The sequence below is a fragment of the Callospermophilus lateralis genome, chromosome 1, assembly GCF_048772815.1.
Source record: "Callospermophilus lateralis isolate mCalLat2 chromosome 1, mCalLat2.hap1, whole genome shotgun sequence".
Classification (NCBI taxonomy): domain Eukaryota; kingdom Metazoa; phylum Chordata; class Mammalia; order Rodentia; family Sciuridae; genus Callospermophilus; species Callospermophilus lateralis.
Window position 1 is genome coordinate 215,342,580 of NC_135305.1, and position 17,042 is coordinate 215,359,621.

A 17,042-nucleotide genomic window follows, 5' to 3' on the forward strand; every position below is an offset into this window, starting at 1 on the left:
CAGGAAGACAGGAGGTGGGCAGGGCTGGGCCCCGTGGGGCTTTGTTCTCAGGACAGTGAGGAGGCTCAGGTTCCAAGATGCTTCTTTACCAGGTGGAGTAGCAGGGAGAGGGTTTTGGTGGGCCAGGACTGGGCTCCACCCCGGTGGCAGAGGTGGCAGCTGTCATTCCATGATGGGGACAGAGGGCATTGCAAGTGGGTTAATAGAACCAAGCGCCACCTCTGTGTGACCTGGGTGCCAGGTGCGGTTGCAGGTGGGGCTGCGTGTGTGTCGCCTGCTGAGGGTGGGGGGGGGGGACAAACCTCTAGTGCCTCAGTTTCCCCTTTTGCAAAATGGGACACACTAGTCCTACAAGCCACAAAGTCCCCGGGAGTCAGGTGCCCTCCACCACACTCTCCTTGGGCCTGAACAGAGTGGGTGTCAGGAGCTTGGTCCCCTTGACCCACAGGTTCGAGATAGAAATTGAGCCCATCTTCGGGATCTTGGCCCTGTACGACGTGCGGGAGAAGAAGAAGGTAGGAGCCCCCTTTTCCTCTTGCTCCTCCTCTTCCTTCTGGTCTTCAGGGGCTGCAGGCTTCCTGGAGACAGTGGCTAAGCTGCCTTTCATGTCCCCAGATTTCAGAAAACTTCTACTTTGACCTGAACTCAGATTCCATGAAGGGGCTGCTTCGTGCCCATGGCACCCACCCCGCCATCTCCACCCTGGCCCGCTCCGCCATCTTCTCCGTGACCTATCCCTCACCCGACATTTTCCTGGTCATCAAGGTGCCTGGTGGGGCAGGGCAAGGGGGTAATAACGGTGAATGCCACAGGTTCAGTCCCTGCCCTCAGGGGATGAGGCAGACGTGTTACCAGAAAGAGGAGCCCAAGGGAGACCCAACCTGGATGGGGGAAAATCACGGAGGGCTTCCTGAAGAGGTGACAACTGAGCTGAGACCCATGGACAGACAGGCCTGGGGACAAAGGACATCCCAGGCACATGCAACAGCCTGGGGTGGGGGGTCCCAGTGGGGAGGCGAGTGAGATGTTAGGAGGTTTGTGGATGATGATGACAGTGTTTTTTAAGCCAAGACTTGCTCAGTTAATTGGGGCAGGAAGACGTGGTCAGCACATTGATCTGGAATTTTCTTTCCAGGTGGGGTCAGTTTCTTCCCCAAACCTTCAGTTAGGTACAATAATGAAATGGGTCGAGTGCCCACAAGCAGACCCTGCTCATGGCCTGGTGTCACAGGGGTGCAGTCTTCACGGTAGCCCCCAAGATGAGAGTTGCTATGCCCCCATTTTATAGATGGGGAAACTTAAGGCCCAGAGCAGGTTAAAGACCTGCCCAGGGTCCCACAGCCCGAATGGTCAGGACTGGAGGAGTCCAGGCCTCGTGACTCAGAGCGGCGGCCTGTTTACGCTAATACATGTTATGCCAAGAAAATGTCCATAGCTAAGTGTGGGCTGCCACTTACAGTTTGGGGTGGTCGGAGGTGGCCACTAGGCAGGCAGAGTGCCGGTACCAGGGACAGCAGGAGACATGGGCCATCTTGGAGCACAAGCCCCAGGGTGAACTGGGGGTGTAGGTCAGTGGTAAGGCCATTTCCTAGCTTGTCCCTGGGTTGATCTCCAGCAGTGGGATGGAGAGTTTGGGGGTCCAGGAGCCCCCCCACGAAGAGGGGGCTCTTCATGGGGCCTTCCTGCCCCACAGTTGGAGAAGGTGCTCCAGCAAGGGGACATCAGTGAATGCTGTGAGCCCTACATGGTGATGAAGGAGGTGGACACGGCCAAGGTACGAGCGTGGAAGTCGGACCTGGCGGAGGGCAGATGCCGCCCTTGGCAGGCCTGGGACACTGAGCTGGTGGGGGCGGGGGTCTCCCTCAGAACAAAGAGAAGCTGGAGAAGCTGCGCCTGGCAGCCGAGCAGTTCTGCACCCGCCTGGGCCGGTACCGCATGCCCTTCGCCTGGACGGCGGTGCACTTGGCCAACATCGTGAGCAGCGCGGGGCAGCCCGACCGCGACTCGGACTCGGAGGGCGGTGAGGAGGCGGGGCCGGGGCGGAGCGGTGGGCAGGGGCGCGCCCTCTGCCGGCGGAGCGCGGCACCACACCTGGGTCTCCGCGTCTCTTGGTCCCTCATCTCCTGTCACTGTCACTGTCTCCTAGAGCGCCGACCCGCCTGGACTGACCGTCGCCGTCGGGGACCCCAGGACCGAGCGAGTAGCGGGGATGATACCTGCAGCTTCTCTGGTTTCCGCCCAGCCACACTGACTGTCACCAACTTTTTTAAGCAGGTGTCTGACTGGGAGGCAGGGGACTCCCAGGAGAGGTGCTTGGGGACTCTCCCCACCCTTGTAGTTGCTTGGATCCTGGGGACTCAGCCCTTTATTCCTGGCTCATGGGGACCTGTCCCTTGCAGGAAGCGGAACGGCTCAGCGATGAGGACCTCTTTAAATTCCTGGCGGACATGCGGCGTCCATCGTCCCTGCTGCGGCGCCTGCGGCCTGTGACCGGTGCGTGGCGCCTCTGTCAATAAGGGAGGGTTCAGTGAACCCGCACTAAGCACCTGCTGTGTCAGGCGCCAGGGACTCAACCCTGACCATAATTGACAAATCCCCCAACTCAGGGGCTGAACTTTCAATGGAGGCCACAGATAAAAGAAAAAAATGTGGGTCAAGTAGGGATCATGGGGGGCGGACACGTCATCTCTGAGGGTGAGAGAGGACTTGAGGGTGACTTGGAGCTTTTTACACCTGAAGGTCAGAGCCACCAGCGGGCAGCCGGGGGAGACAGAGCCTCACCTGTGTAGCCCCAAGGGGGTCCCCTGGCCAGAGGCTCCCAGACAGGTGCAAACTGCTTCTTCCTCCCCAGCCCAGCTCAAGATCGACATTTCCCCAGCCCCCGAGAACCCCCATTTCTGCCTCTCCCCTGAGCTGCTTCACGTCAAGCCCTACCCAGACCCCCGGGGCCGGCCCACCAAGGAGATCCTGGAGTTCCCTGCCCGCGAGGTCTACTCTCCCCACACCTGCTACAGGTACCGTCCCTGGAGTGGCTGGGCCCTGGCATGGGGGACACTCAGGAGTCCTGTCAGGCAAGGTCTCCTTTCCCACAGACACACACAGACACCCAGAGGGACATGCCACTGCTCTGCTTTAGTGCAGCATGTGTGGGCACAAAGGGATGCGTGTCCTTCCTCCACCCTCCCAGGGAGTCCATGTCCTCCGCCATCCACCCCGTCTGCTTCTGTCTCTGCTCTGTGGCTGGAAGGGGCGTGCCCTGGCCGGCCCCACTGGACAGGCAGCTCCTCTCTGCTTGGGGGCCGCATGGAGCACGGAAGTGTCCCTTGCTTCGCGACTGGTCCTCTGTTCTGCCCAGGCAGGCTCAGGCTGGAAGTGCCGCGGTGTGGAGTCTGGAGAGGGAGACGGGGAGTTTGGCTCAGCCAAACTGGGGCCACTGGACACCAGGTGAGGGGCCCTTTCCGGCTCCCTGCACGTGCCTCAGCCAGCTGCCCTGCGTGCCAGGCCCCACCAGGCTCACCTCTCCTGGATCCGCCGCAGCCACTGTTGCTGAGCTGCCATCTCCTGCCTCTGTCGCTGCAGATGGCCCGTGAGAGCCCATAGGAAGTGGCTCTGCTTGTCAGCGTGAGCCTGCGTGGTAGGGAAGAACCTCAGTGGGGGCCTCCTCACCTCTCATCCCCCGACCCTGCCCAGGCCTCCGTGTTACATTAGGTGACTGGGCAAGTCAGTGATGCTCCCTGGCCTCAGTGTCCCCAGCCGTAAGATGAGTTTAAGACGGGACTTTCTGTGTGAAGTTATGGGCATCACGTGGCCTATTAAAGGGCATCGAACAGTTCTAGGTACTTATTGGGCACTCACGACTTACCAGATGCCTTAGTGATAAGCACGTATTGAGTACCTACTATGTACCCTGCCCTTGAATTGAATTGCTCTGAAGAGCTCAACTGTGCTCTTTTTGCAAATGGGGAAACCGAAGCATGGAAAGGGATGTGGGTTTCGCTCAGGGTCACAGAGTAGAGGTCATAGAGCTGGGAAGTATCTAGGACTCAAGGTTCAGAAGAGAGTTCTGACCAGAAGTCAGAGTCTCAGTCCTCCCAGGGCCAAGTGCACCTTACCTTTAAGGCCTCAAATTCTTGGCGGGCATGGCCTAGCCAGGCACCCTGCAACTGGGCTTCCAGTCGTTGCACGTTGTCCCGCAGTACCCGCTGGGCCTGGGCCACCTCCGTTAACACCTGGGCTGTGGCCTCTGCCTGCAGCTGCAGATCATCCTCCTCTAGCTGTTCAGGAGATAGTGGGGTGTTAGGATGCCAGCTCCTCTGTGTTTGCGCAGGACTCGTTTGGTTTCATCACTGAGGGTCTTGCATCTTGGGACCCTCTTCAGTTCTGGGCAAAACTGGGGCCACTGGACACCCTACACACTCCTACCCACCCCACAACACCCCTGCTGCCCTACTCACCTGTATCTCCAGCAAGCTTGTGCGAAGTTCCTGAGCTGCGTCCCGGCCCTGGCTGACTTGTAGTCCCAAGAGTCCCAGTGCTTGGCCATAGAGGCCCAGGCTCTGCCCGGCCTCTGTCAGTCGGGCCTCCGTGGTCTTGTACACGCCGTTGAGGGCCTGGCCCAGCTGCAGGGCCCCGTGGAAGAGCAGGGTCAGTTCCTCATGCTGTGCCGGCTCCAGGCCACCCATGGGGGCCACTGGGACAGGCTGGGCCACTGCTGCCAGAGCCCACAGGAGGCACAGAGTGAGTGCAGCCATGGCTGAAGGACAGGGGTGTGGGCACAGTGCTGCTGCTGCCGCCTTTTATGTCCCCACACTGCCATTAACCCCCAGTCAATCGTTAACTGGCCACCAGCTGCCCCGTGTTGTGCAAGGGCCTGGCAGGGGCGTAATAGTTGCATCAGGCGAGTGTCCGGCCGGGCCACGCTGAGATCACGCTGGCTGGGGCTCAGGGCCAGTTGTGGGTTGGGGGCACTAGGAGAGATTAGCCCAGGCATCCATGGAGGGGCCCTGGGGCTCACCACATTGAGCTTCCGCTTTCCCTCTGATGGGCAGCAGGACAGCGGTGACTGTGTGGACACGGGGTTCACCTAGAGCTGTTCTAGAGGCCACGCGGTACCAGCTCTCCTCTGGCACTTCCCAGCCTGCAATGCAGGGTCTTTGCTTTGCAGCGTAGGTGGGAACCCAGGCCTCTGTGCGAGCTGAGCCAGCGCTCTGCCCCGGCCACACTCTCACCCCAACACCGGGGTCCTTGTGGACCTGGTTGGTGGCCAGGGAGCTAGAACATATGGCAGAATTCTTCCCAAGGACACATAGATTCACTCCAGGGCCCACGTATGCCTCAGATCAGCATGAATGCTATTTTACTCCTTGGATGACTGGGGCCAGGGGCCTCAGATTCCTTACCTGTAAAATGGGGGTGCTGTGTGTCCCACCTTGCTGGCTGCTTGTAAGAAGTAAGTGAATTATTTCATTTTGAGTGCATAGAATTAACCCTGGCATCCAGTAGGTGCCACGTAAGTTTTTGGTGCAGTGATTGTTGTTGGAGTTACCTGTCGTCATTGGTGCTGTTGTAAATTTTCGGTTGAGTGGCCTGATGTCCCATTATACAGATAGCGAACCTGAGGCCCACAGGAAGGTTGGGACTTATGCAGAGTTGCAGGGTGGGGGGCAGCATCCTGACCCCAGCCCCAGCCTCCAACTCTGGTCTCAGTCTTCCCACCTGAGGGACAGGCCACATAACTCTACAGGTCTCTTCTGGGGGAAGGATAGCTGGGCCCGGAGAACCCAGTCAGTCGGGCCTCTGTGGCCGGGCAGGTCAGCCTGGCAGGGATCAGGCTGCACCGCTGGCCACCTGGCTTCCTGGGCCTCCCAACTCCCACCTGTGCCCTGAGGGTGCCCATCTTTCCCCAGCCTCTGCCATTCGTATCTCACGCCTGGCGCTGGATCGGCCTGCCCCCCGCTCATGCCCCAGCCTTGGGACCCCCTTTTCCCAATGACTGTGTCCCTCTGAGCCCTGCCCTTGCCCTAGGAACCTGCTCTACGTGTACCCGCACAGCCTCAACTTCAGCAGCCGCCAGGGCTCCGTGCGCAACCTCACCGTGCGCGTCCAGTACATGGCTGGCGAGGACCCCAGCCAGGCCCTGCCGGTCAGTGTCTGCACCCCAGGGAGCAGCAGGGATGGGTCATCCCGGCGGGTCCCTCATGTCCCCGCTCTCCCAGGTCATCTTTGGCAAGTCCAGCTGCAGCGAATTCACACGTGAGGCCTTCACACCTGTGGTCTACCATAACAAGTAGGTGGGGATGGGGCCGGGCGGGGACCATAGGGAGAAGGGACATGGGAGGACCTGCGGACACTCCTGGGGTCAGGGACACACCTAGGCATGGAGCCAGGAAGAAACGAGGTGCAGCGCCCAGAGCCCTCTGGGGGCAGCCAAGGCCAAGGAGAGGACCCCGCCATGCTGGACCCGATGTGGGGCCCCAGCCCTCCAGCTGACCCCCAGCCTGCCCTGCCAGGTCCCCTGAGTTCTACGAGGAGTTCAAGCTGTGCCTTCCGGCCTGCGTCACCGAGAACCACCACCTGCTCTTCACCTTCTACCACGTCAGCTGCCAGCCCCGGCCGGGCACCGCCCTGGAGACGCCCGTGGGCTTCACTGTGAGCCCTGCCGCCCTCGGAGCCCTGCCTGTCCCCTTCCTGATGCTGCGCCCAGGCCTGACCCCTGCTCTCTCCCCAGTGGATCCCGCTGCTGCAGCACGGCCGCCTGAGGACTGGCCCCTTCTGCCTCCCCGTGTCCGTAGACCAGCCGCCACCCAGCTACTCCGTGCTCACACCCGACGTACGTGCCTGGGCTGCCTGCCTCCTGACGCTGTCCTCTGTAGCGCCCACTGTAGTGGCCACCTTCTGTCAACGTTCCTGTCCTCGCAGAACCCCACGGGCGAGCGTTCCCGAGACCCCACCTGACTTCCACCAGTCCCCTGGGAGCCTTGTCCTCTGGGGTGTCCTCCCCTCCCTCCCATTGCATGTCCCTTTCTCTCCCCTAACTGGCCCTCACGTCTGTGCTCACTGACCCCATAGCAGCCTCACTTTGCTGATTATTGCCCCCCATGAGTTCGTTCAGGGCCGCCCCTGCCCTTCCACCCCGTTAGTGTGCGTGGCCCTCCCTCTTCCTGTCCAGCTATCCATCAACACCCGGGGGCTCAGGCCCCCTACAGCGTTCCTGACTCATCGTTTCCTCCAATTAACCTTCACCCGTATCTGTCCTCTCATGTGCGTGGTGTCCTCTCTGCCTGGCGGACCCCCTTAGTCCACTGGGACTGGGCTGGGGGCAGGGTGCCCGCCTGCTCCCTCGGGCCAGGCCACACTCAGGCCATGGTGTCGCAATGGCTGGGGCGGCCTGGTGGCCTGATCTGTGGGGGAGGGTCCGCCAGTGCCCACCAGGCACCTCCCTCCCGCAGGTGGCGCTGCCGGGCATGCGCTGGGTGGACGGCCACAAGGGTGTGTTCAGCGTGGAGCTCATGGCCGCGTCCTCTGTCCACCCTCAGGTATGGGGTGGGGTGGGAACCCAGGAGTCCTGCCCTGCTGCCCTTCCGGTTGCCATGCAGTTGGGTAATAGTTGTCGCTGGCCAGCGAGGCCTGGCCTCGAGCCGTGGACGTGACTTTGATCAGCTGGCTGGGCTCTCAGGGAAGCTGCTGACTCAGATGGAAGTGGCCTTGTTCCCCGGGGCTTTCCTGGACCGGCAGCCTGGCTCCCTTTGTGTCCCCCACCCAGGACCCACACCTGGACAAATTCTTCACTTTGGTGCACGTGCTGGAGGAGGGGGCCTTTCCGTTCCGACTCAAGGACACGGTGCTGAGCGAGGGCACCGTGGAGCAGGAGCTGCGGGCCAGCCTGTCGGCGCTGCGCCTTGCCAGCCCCGAGCCCCTGGTGGCCTTCTCCCACCATGTGCTGGACAAGCTTGTGCGCCTTGTGGTGCGGCCCCCCATCATCAGTGGCCAGATGGGTGAGCAAGGGTGGCCTCGGGCCTCAGTTTCCCCATCCAGAGAGCGACCCCCTCAGTGTCCTGATCCTGAGTTCCTCCTGTAGTCCACTAGTTTCCTCTGGCCTCAGTTTTCCTATCTGAAAAATGGCCCCAGTCTCCAGCACCCAGAGCAGGTCCTCTGAAATCCCTTGATAGCCACTTAAGTCCTTCGACCCTAATGGCTCTTCCTCTGGAAGGTCAGTAGGCAGGGAAGAGGCCTTGAGCCCTGGAACTTGACCTCTGCTCTGTCCGGCAGTGAACCTGGGCCGTGGAGCCTTTGAAGCAATGGCCCATGTAGTCAGCCTTGTCCACCGGAGCCTAGAGGCAGTCCAGGATGCCCGTGGTCACTGCCCGCTGCTGGCTGCCTACATCTACTACGCCTTTCGCCTTCCTGGTGCTGAGCCCAGCCTTCCAGGCGGTAAGTGATGGTGGAAAACCCTGGGAGACAAGAAAAATATGAGAAGAGCAACTCACTCAGAGGAAAGAGTGTGTGCAAAGGCCCCAGGGCCACACAGGCCTGCACTGAGCTGGCAACTTGCAAGAGAACATTTCACCCACTTTTGCCCCAGCCACAGGAGTGTGACCCCTGTACACTGGACTGGCAGTTGATTCGACCATTCAGCAAGCATCCTCATTAGGTTGTAGCAGGGACTCAAGCTAGGGTGCCTGCATTTAAATCCTTGTTCTGTTGCCTGCAAGCTCTGTGACCCTGTGCAAGGAATTTGACCTCTCTGAGCCTGTTTTCCCATTTGTGAAATAGTGATAATAGGGCTGGGGTTGTGGCTCAGTGGTAGAGCGCTCACCTTGCACATGTGAGGCCCTAGGTTCAATCCTCAGCAGCACATAAAAATAAATAAAACAAAGGTATTGTGTTCATCTACAACTGAAAAATAAGTATTAAAAAAAAACAACAGTGGTAATAACAGTACCAGCCTTGAGGGGATGCTGGTAAGAGTAACTGACCTAATCCCTGCAGAATGCTTGGTACAGAGTGAACGTCCAGTAAAAACTGGACTTGGGCTGGGGGTGTAGTCAGCGGTGGAGCACATGGCTAGCATGCATGAGGCCCGGGCTTCAATTCCCTGAACCATAAAGAAAATTAGAATTATTATTATTATTATTTTTTTTTTTTGGTACCAGGGATTGAATGTAGGGGCACTTGCCCACTGAGCCATATCCCCAGCCCTATTTTGTATTTTAGTTAGAGACAAGGTCTCACTGAATTGCTTAGTGCCTCGCTTTTACTGAGGCTGGCTTTGAACTCTATGATTCTCCTGCCGCAGCCTCCTGAGCCGCTGGGATTACAGGTGTGCACCACCAAGCCTGGCAAATTCTTGCTGTTGAATAGTTAAATCATATGTGCCAGGCACCATTTCCAGTGTTCTTTGATCTGTGCAAATTGCTATGAAGCAGTTGCTATTTTCATGCCCATTTTACAACCTGGAAGCGCAGAGAAGGAAAATGGCTGTATCGAGGGCCGCGGATTTGGAGGGGGCTGAGACTCATCAGGCCGGTGGGCCGGGGCTGACCCTACTCCGTCCATCCCCAGGGGCCCCTCCAGTGACTGTGCAGGCTGCCACACTGGCCCGTGGTTCCGGCCGCCCTGCAAGCCTCTACCTGGCCCGTTCTAAGAGCGTGAGCAGCAGCAACCCCGACCTGGCTGTGGCCCCTGGCTCTGTGGATGATGAGGTTTCCCGCATCCTGGCCAGCAAGGTAGGGCGAAGTGGCCATGGCCGCCGAGTGGGCCAGGGTCGGGAGGCAGGTGGAGGAATCCCACTGCTAATGAGAAAGGAAAACAGAGGGAACGACTCGGAGAGGACACGAGTCCTGGCTGTGGCCAGCATGTGGCTGTCATGGAGGGGGCTGCAGGTCAGACTTGGTGCTGGCTCTAGCCTCCACCCTTGGATGGGTGGTGGAAGCTTGGACGGCCTGACCAAAGAGTCGTGTGTACACAGCGTGGCAGGCGTATACATGCATGTGCCCTGGACACAAATGTACACAGGTGCATATACACGTGCACCCCACGCTCGTACACAGTGCATACGCATCTGTACCTTCCTCGTACACACACGGCGCATATATGTGTATGCCCGTGCTCATGTGCGTGGCTGCATATGTGCATGCATTCCACGCACTTGCATGCACGGGTGCACACACTTGTGTGGGCACATATCTAGTTCCGGGCCGCGTCCACACTGGGTGTTTTGTGCTGCTCTCCTCGCCCTCCTCTCGGGACGCTGCCACCTCCCTGTGTATCTCCAGGGCGTCGATCGCTCACACTCCTGGGTGAATTCTGCTTATGCTCCAGGAGGCACCAAGGCTGTGCTGCGCCGGGCACCCCCTTATTGTGGGGCCGACCCCAGACAGGTGCCCTTCTTACCTGCCCTGAACGCATGTGACTGTATCTTAGCATGAGCTCCTCCCACCTTCCTGGCTGTGACCAACTAACCTCGGGGGGCTGCCTGAAGGAGGTGGCAGCCCCTCCTGCCTTTGTCTGGGGCTGTGGAGTCTGTGCTGCAAGAATTGCTGGGTTGTTTCAGCCTACCTTTTGCTGTCACATAGGCCACAGCCTCAGCAGAGACACAGCACTGGGGTGATATGCAAAGAGCATGTAAATTTATATGCAAATCCAGCCACCTATAACCTCACTGCCCTGCATGGCCTGTTCCCTCCCTTTGATCCACCTCTGTCCGGGGGACTCTCAGCTGTCTCCTTGGCATAGGCAACCAAATGGTGTCAAGGGTGAAGCACTGGACCCCTGGAATCCCACATCCCTTTCAGACAAAGGCTCCCCTCTACCATGCACCTGGCCTGGGAGATGCTTTGGTTCAAGTCCCAGCTGTGCCATGTCCCCAGCTGGTGCTCCAGGCAACGGGCTGAATCTCTCTGGTCCCCATTTTCAATGGGGCCGTCTCTCTGAGTGTTCAGCACAGTCCCAAGCCTGGGCACTAGTTGGGCCGAGGCAGAGCTGGTTCTACTGTGAGGAATGCTCCGTGCTCTGCCCCACCCTGAGTCCCCAGTTAGTCAGGGAGATAGACACACATCGGACAGACGTGCAGGTGTGTACCTCTGGGGAGGAACAGCCTGAGAGGAGGTGAACAGAGACAGAACAGGGCACCAGCTTTCCTCCTGGAGGACTGGGGGGACCTCTCCAGGAAAGGGATGAGCCAGGGTGGGTGGGTGCGGGTTCCAGGCAGAGGGAAAGGCACACACAGATGGTACCCAGCTCAGATGACACCGGACAGCAAGAGGAGGCTGCCCTGCTTGCCTGGCCCCAGAGCCTGCCACCTGCCTCCCCTGCCACACCTGGGGAACTGTCAGCAGCACAGACAGGGGACTTTCACACAGTCCTCTCCCAGATTACTGGCAATCTCAAAGTCTGGGTTCATGGGCCTTGCCTGTCCCCCCTCAGCATTTTTTGGGGGGATGCTGAAGATTGAGCCCAGAGCCTTGTGCCTGCTGAGAGCGTGTGCTCTGCCACCCAGCTGCCCCCACCCCAGCACTTTTCACAGGGCTGTTGTCAACATTCTCGGTTCCCTGGAGGATCAGGGAGGCCTCGCAGAGCAGGTGGGAGGTAATGAGGCTGTGGAAGGGGGCCCTCCATGCAGGAGTAGCGCTGAGGCTGGATCATGGAGCTGGGGGCTCCCAAGTGCCAGGGCAGGTCTCCATCATGGGATCTACTCCCCCAGCCAGCAGCCTCACCTCCTGTCTGGCACAGGAGAGGGGCAGGTGGAGCTTGGGCCTCTGTACCTGTTCCACAGGCAGGAATCACCGAGGCCAGCTGAGGCCCCACTCGAGGCTGGAGCAGGGCCTGGCCTGGAACCTGGGGCTCTCGATAGCATCTCGCCTCCTGTGCTCATCTGCTTTCTCCTCTGGTCGCACCCGCCTCTTCCATCCATGCAGCCCACCTCACCACTCCCTCACACTCTGCACCCCATCCACTCTCGTGGTCACCTCCTGTGGCTCCAAACCCCTTCACAACCCCGCTGGTTTCATCTCCTGCCCCTTACTGTCTGCCACTCGCACTGGCCAACCTCGGTCCAAGCTGGGACCCAGTCTACCCACCTCCCCTTGTTGGTGGTTCTACATTCTCACCTGTTCTGGTCACACTGGTGGTCACCTCCTCACTTTTATCTTCATCGATGTGACTCTAGCTACTCCTTCTCGATCCTCGCCTCCACCACCCTGGCCGGCCCACACCACCTTGACCCCTCCCCGGCCAGTGCACACAGACCGTGCCTCCTCCCCTCTGCCCTCACCAGCCCCCCACAGCCCCCACACACGTCTCAGCCCGTTCTCTGTTGCTATAACAAAATACCTGAGACTAATTTATGTGGCTCCAGATCTGGAGGCTGGGAAGTCCCAGAGGATGGTGTTGGCATCAGATGGGGACTTTTGTGATCACTGGATCCTAATTTTTGTGTCACAGCAAGACACAAAGGTACTTGTTCAGGTCTCTTCTTATAAAGCCACCGATGCCATCAGGAGGGCCGACCCTCTGACCTCATCCAGTCCTAATCACCTCCCGAGGCCCCCCTCTCCAAGCACCATCAACGTGTGACTTTGGGTTTTAAGTTTACAAATCGTGACACTTCGGGACACACTCAGACCACAGCACACATCCACATAGAAGCTCTTTTTCCTCTTCTTTTCCTCCTACCCATGTCCATGGGGACACATTTTTCCTCCATTCGGATGAGTCCACGTGGACCTCTGTCTCTCCCACCATGTCCCTGCCACCACCCCCACACCAGTTCTCGCCATCCATCCTCTCCATCCCATCCCATCCTAGGCCATCGACTGCAGCTCTAGCCGAGCCTCCTCCTACCTCGAGGCCTCCTCCACGGCCCTGCCGGCCCCCCAGCCGAGACCCACTGTGCAGAAGGTAGTGGGGGGGATGGGTGGGTTCCATGTTTTTTGTTCCCGGCCCCCAGCAACGGGATCCAGAGCTGCTCCCCCGATCCAGAGCCCAGCCTGGGAACGGGCACCTCAGCTGCTCTTGTCCCTGTCCTTCCGCATGGCCTCTGCTGTTGACCCCAGCCCTCAAGCCTCAACCTCCCTTGCCATGCTCTCCAGGGGCGGAGTGGGAGGGGGTGGCACCTGGCTCCTGGTGACACCGACCCTGCCTGCAGCTGCTTCACGAGGAGCTGGCCCTGCAGTGGGTGGTGAGCAGCAGCGCTGTGCGCGAGGCCGTCCTGCAGCACGCCTGGTTCTTCTTCCAGCTCATGGTGAGACCCCTGCTCTTGGCCCAAGGAAAGAGACCCCCAGGCAAGACCCTTAAAAAAATCCCTGAGGTTACACCTTAGACCCCCTGAGAAGTGGCCTCCAGAGATGCTCACAGAGAGAGGACCCTGCTTCCCTGGGAGACTGGGAGACAGGTCACTCTCGTGAGCCACTTCCACTCAGAGAGGGGACCTCCCTCCTCGAAGAGGTGTCCCCACACAGAGAGGGATCAGGCTTGAGACCACCTCCAAAAATTTAAGAGGTCCCCTCCTGAGAGGATGTGGCCACATCACCAGACCCCTAATGCGCCCACAAAACCTAACCCAGGGATCCCTCAAACTCGGAACACGGGCCCCAATCTCTGGCCCCCCCAGACTGCCCAAGCCTTTCCCACTCCTGAACCCAGGGCTGAGGACCCGGGGAGGCTCTGCCCATGGCTCCTCAAGCCCCGCCCATGCCACAAAGTCCACCCAGAGCTCTCAGGCTCCTCCCTCGGCCTTGGCTACAGGGCTCAGCCCCCGCCCCACTGTCCTTCCGCTAAAACCCCGCCCCTCGCCTGTTCGCCCCGCCCCCAGGTGAAGAGCATGGCTCTGCACCTGCTTCTGGGCCAGCGGCTGGACACGCCCCGCAAGCTGCGCTTCCCTGGGCGCTTCCTGGATGACATCACTGCCTTGGTGGGCTCTGTGGGCATGGAGGTCATTACTCGTGTCCACAAGGTGAGAGATTCGTGACCTCAGTGAGGGGAGGGGCTAAGCGAGGCTTGGGGCCAGCCAGGTGAGGGCACCAGTCCTGCTCCATGCCTGTGGCTGCCAAGGTCTTTTGGATGGGTCTGTTCATGTTTCTTGAGTACCTGGGGTACACAGCCCTATTTTGGATGTAAAGACACATCAGTAAACAATACAAAATCTTTGCCCTCTTTCAGCTGAGTTTTAGGGGGAGACTGAAGGTGGTGAGGGAACAATCTCTGGGGACCAGGGAAACAGCAGTCCAGGCGGGAGAAACGGCAGATGCAGAGGCCAGGAGGCAGGACTGTGCCTGGCGTTGAGTAGGCGAGTATGGCTGGAGTCGAGTGAGCAGATCAGATCCATTAGCCCTTAGCACAGGGCCCATATGCAGTGGATGCATAATAAGTAGATATTGCTATTCGGATCACCAATTCCAGTACCTGTGAGAGTTGGGCAGACAGTAATAATCAGGATAATAATTAAATGGAGCATTTATTGAGCACTTACTGTGTATCTAGGTACAGTACCTAGATGCTATTAAATTCTAATTGGGGCTGGGCACAGTGCAGCACACCTGTAATTCCAGTGGCTTGGGAGGCAGAGGCAGGAGGATAGCAAGTTCAAAGCCAGCCTCAGCAGTTTAGCGAGGCATAAAGCAACTCAGTGAGACCCTATCTCTAATAAAATACAAAATAGCAGGCTAGGGTTTGGGCTCAGTGGTAGAGCATTTGCTCAGCATGTGTGAGGCACTGGTTTGATCTTGGCACCACATAAACAAACTAAATAAACAAAGTAAAGGTATTGTGTCCATTTCCAACTAAAAAAAATTTTTAAAAAAATACAAAATAGGGCTGGGGATGTGGCTCAGTGGTCAAGTGCCCCTGAGTTCAATCCCCAGTACCAAAACAAAAAAAAGTTTCTCCTAATTGCACATGAAGGTAGTTTTTTTTCCCCCCATATTTAGTTTTTAGTTGTAGTTGGACACAATACAACTTTATTTTATTTATTTTTTTATGTGGTGCTGAGGATTAAACCCAGGGCCTCACACATGCTAGGTGCGTGCTCTACTGCTGAGCCCCAGCCCATAGTTAAGTTGTTTTGTCTTGTTTTTTTTTTTTTTTTTTTTGCTCAAAATCTTTCTTTTAATTTTTCTTTTTACACAATACCTTTATTTTATTTCCTAATTTATTTTTATGTGGTGTTGAGAATCGAACCCAGGGCCTCGCACGTACTAGATGAGTGCTCTACCGCTGAGCCTCAGCCCCAGACCCTTTGTTTTTAATTTTTAAGAGCAAAATAAAATTATTATTGGACTGGGGATGTGGCTCAAGCAGTAGCACGCTTGCCTGGCATGCACAGGGCGCTGGGTTCGATCTCAGCACCACATAAAAATAAAATAAAGATACTGTGTCCACAGAAAACTAAAAATAAATATTAAAAAAATAAATAAATAAAATAAAATTATTTCATTCCGGTTTGAAAGTATTTTACAGACATGATTTATGAGTATGCCACAGTGAAAATTATGGTAGTTTTGTTGTCTCCGTTTTAGTGACGAGGATGTTGAGGCAGAGCATGACTGATTGGCTTAACCTGGTGCCACACCCAGGAAAGGGGTTGGATGAGGACTTGAAGCCATCCACCCGCTGCAGAGCCTGTGTCCTCACTGCCGGCTTCAGTGAGGAGAGGGGGGCTTACGGTGACCAGAGGCTGCTTCAGACGGGCAACCTGCTCAGCTCCCACCAGCCCAAACCCTGCAGGAGTGTCTCTGCTGAGACCCGATGTCTGATTATAAAGAGAAATAGCACTTTAGGATTCAAAAGGAACTTTCTGGGTTTTGAAACACATTCTGGCCCAAGCCAGCCCTTGCACAATCCCATGTGACCTCTGGCTGGTCTTGAAGGTCTGGCTTCACTGGAGCCTTTCCAAGGGCTGACCTGGATTGTGAAGAAGCCAGCCCCAGAGGGCCTGCAGGGAAGAGCCGTGCTCCTGAGCAGCTGCCCTGTGGCTGCCCCCAGGGGACATCAGCCACAGCCGCTGTGTTTCATTCACTCACTTAATATTTGCCAAATACTATCAGCCTCCATACAGCAGGCTGCCTCAGTCTCTATCCTCCGGTGGACTCAGAGTCCAGTTCCTTTGGGGTCGCAGAGAACTAACTGAAGGCCACTGAGGCTAACTTGTCAGGCCACCGAGTGGTTGACAAGAGCTGGAGGGCAGAACAAGGCCCCACCAGATCTCAGGTCCTGCTGGTCTCTTCTGTTCCTCACACTTTCCAGGCACATTCTGCCTCTGTGCCTTTGCACTCACTGTTCCCTTTACTTAAAATGCCGTTCTCCCCTTGGCTCTTTCTCAACCTTTGGAAATGGTGAAATTTCGCCCTGTTCTGAAGCACACGGTATTACCTGGAGTTCCTTTGTTTATTGTCTGTCTTCCCCACATGAGACTGTGTGTTAGACAAGCAACGGGACAGTGTCTGTCTCATTCACAGGGTTAAGCATACAGCAGGTGCTCAACTGATGCTTGTTAAATGATTGCTATGTGTGTTATCAGGGCAGAGATTAATTTGCTTGAGCACAATCACAAATGCTTTAAAAATCATAAAGTTCAAATGCTTTGATCACAGAGTTTATTTCTGAGCGTATGTAGGCTATAAGGAGCTCCAGAGTGTGGCCTGGCCCTGGCCCTGCGGGTTCACCATGGCGCCCACATCAGATATTGCAGGCTGTGGGAAGGGGAAAACCTACCTTTCCACTTAAGTGGTCGCCTCACTTCCTCTTCAATCCCACTGGCCAGATTGTGGTCACATGGCTGTGCTCAGCTGCAAGGGAGGCTGGGAAGTGTAGTCTGCCCAGTTCTGAACTCTGGACAGAGCTGCAGTATCTGGGAGTGGAGTCGAGCTCTGCAGCTGGCGTGCTATTCAAATCCGGGCCAGAGTGGAAGGAAGAGAGCATCCTGGATGGAGCATGGGAAAGGGAGGGATGTCAGGGAGGACAGCCAGGAAGGGACTGACTGGGTCCCTCCAGCCCAGAGATGGAGGTGTCAAGATGACCCAGGGCTTTGGGGCAATGGCACAGCTCGT

The 17,042-nt window shown here is 57.4% G+C and overlaps 2 protein-coding genes across 12 annotated transcripts in view; one reads left to right on the forward strand and one right to left on the reverse strand.

The window, feature by feature from the left end:
- Positions 1 to 17,042, forward strand: part of Dock6 (dedicator of cytokinesis 6) — a 46,479-nt gene that overhangs the window by 12,748 nt on the left and 16,689 nt on the right. For 4 of the 11 annotated variants that reach the window (XM_077109467.1, XM_076848483.2, XM_076848471.2 and 1 more), the window contains 19 exons: positions 449 to 515; positions 616 to 765; positions 1,694 to 1,774; positions 1,867 to 2,020; positions 2,147 to 2,274; positions 2,400 to 2,493; positions 2,852 to 3,014; positions 6,025 to 6,142; positions 6,216 to 6,286; positions 6,510 to 6,648; positions 6,728 to 6,829; positions 7,449 to 7,535; positions 7,763 to 7,994; positions 8,269 to 8,430; positions 9,562 to 9,725; positions 10,275 to 10,379; positions 12,805 to 12,897; positions 13,145 to 13,240; positions 13,811 to 13,951. In XM_077109467.1, the coding sequence (XP_076965582.1) occupies positions 449 to 515; positions 616 to 765; positions 1,694 to 1,774; positions 1,867 to 2,020; positions 2,147 to 2,274; positions 2,400 to 2,493; positions 2,852 to 3,014; positions 6,025 to 6,142; positions 6,216 to 6,286; positions 6,510 to 6,648; positions 6,728 to 6,829; positions 7,449 to 7,535; positions 7,763 to 7,994; positions 8,269 to 8,430; positions 9,562 to 9,725; positions 10,275 to 10,379; positions 12,805 to 12,897; positions 13,145 to 13,240; positions 13,811 to 13,951 (2,347 nt within the window). Of the gene's footprint in view, positions 1 to 448; positions 516 to 615; positions 766 to 1,693; positions 1,775 to 1,866; positions 2,021 to 2,146; positions 2,275 to 2,399; positions 2,494 to 2,851; positions 3,015 to 6,024; positions 6,143 to 6,215; positions 6,287 to 6,509; positions 6,649 to 6,727; positions 6,830 to 7,448; positions 7,536 to 7,762; positions 7,995 to 8,268; positions 8,431 to 9,561; positions 9,726 to 10,274; positions 10,380 to 12,804; positions 12,898 to 13,144; positions 13,241 to 13,810; positions 13,952 to 17,042 lie in introns of those variants that run through there. The other 7 variants (XM_077109472.1, XM_076848489.2, XM_077109474.1 and 4 more) reach the window with 5 other exon arrangements.
- Angptl8 (angiopoietin like 8) lies at positions 3,114 to 4,807 on the reverse strand. Its single transcript, XM_076848511.2, has 4 exons — positions 4,455 to 4,807; positions 4,113 to 4,274; positions 3,518 to 3,627; positions 3,114 to 3,389 (listed from the first exon to the last, which is right to left on the reverse strand). The coding sequence occupies exons 1-4, from the start codon at positions 4,749 to 4,751 to the stop codon at positions 3,362 to 3,364; spliced, it is 597 nt and encodes a 198-aa protein (XP_076704626.2). The 5' UTR covers positions 4,752 to 4,807; the 3' UTR covers positions 3,114 to 3,361.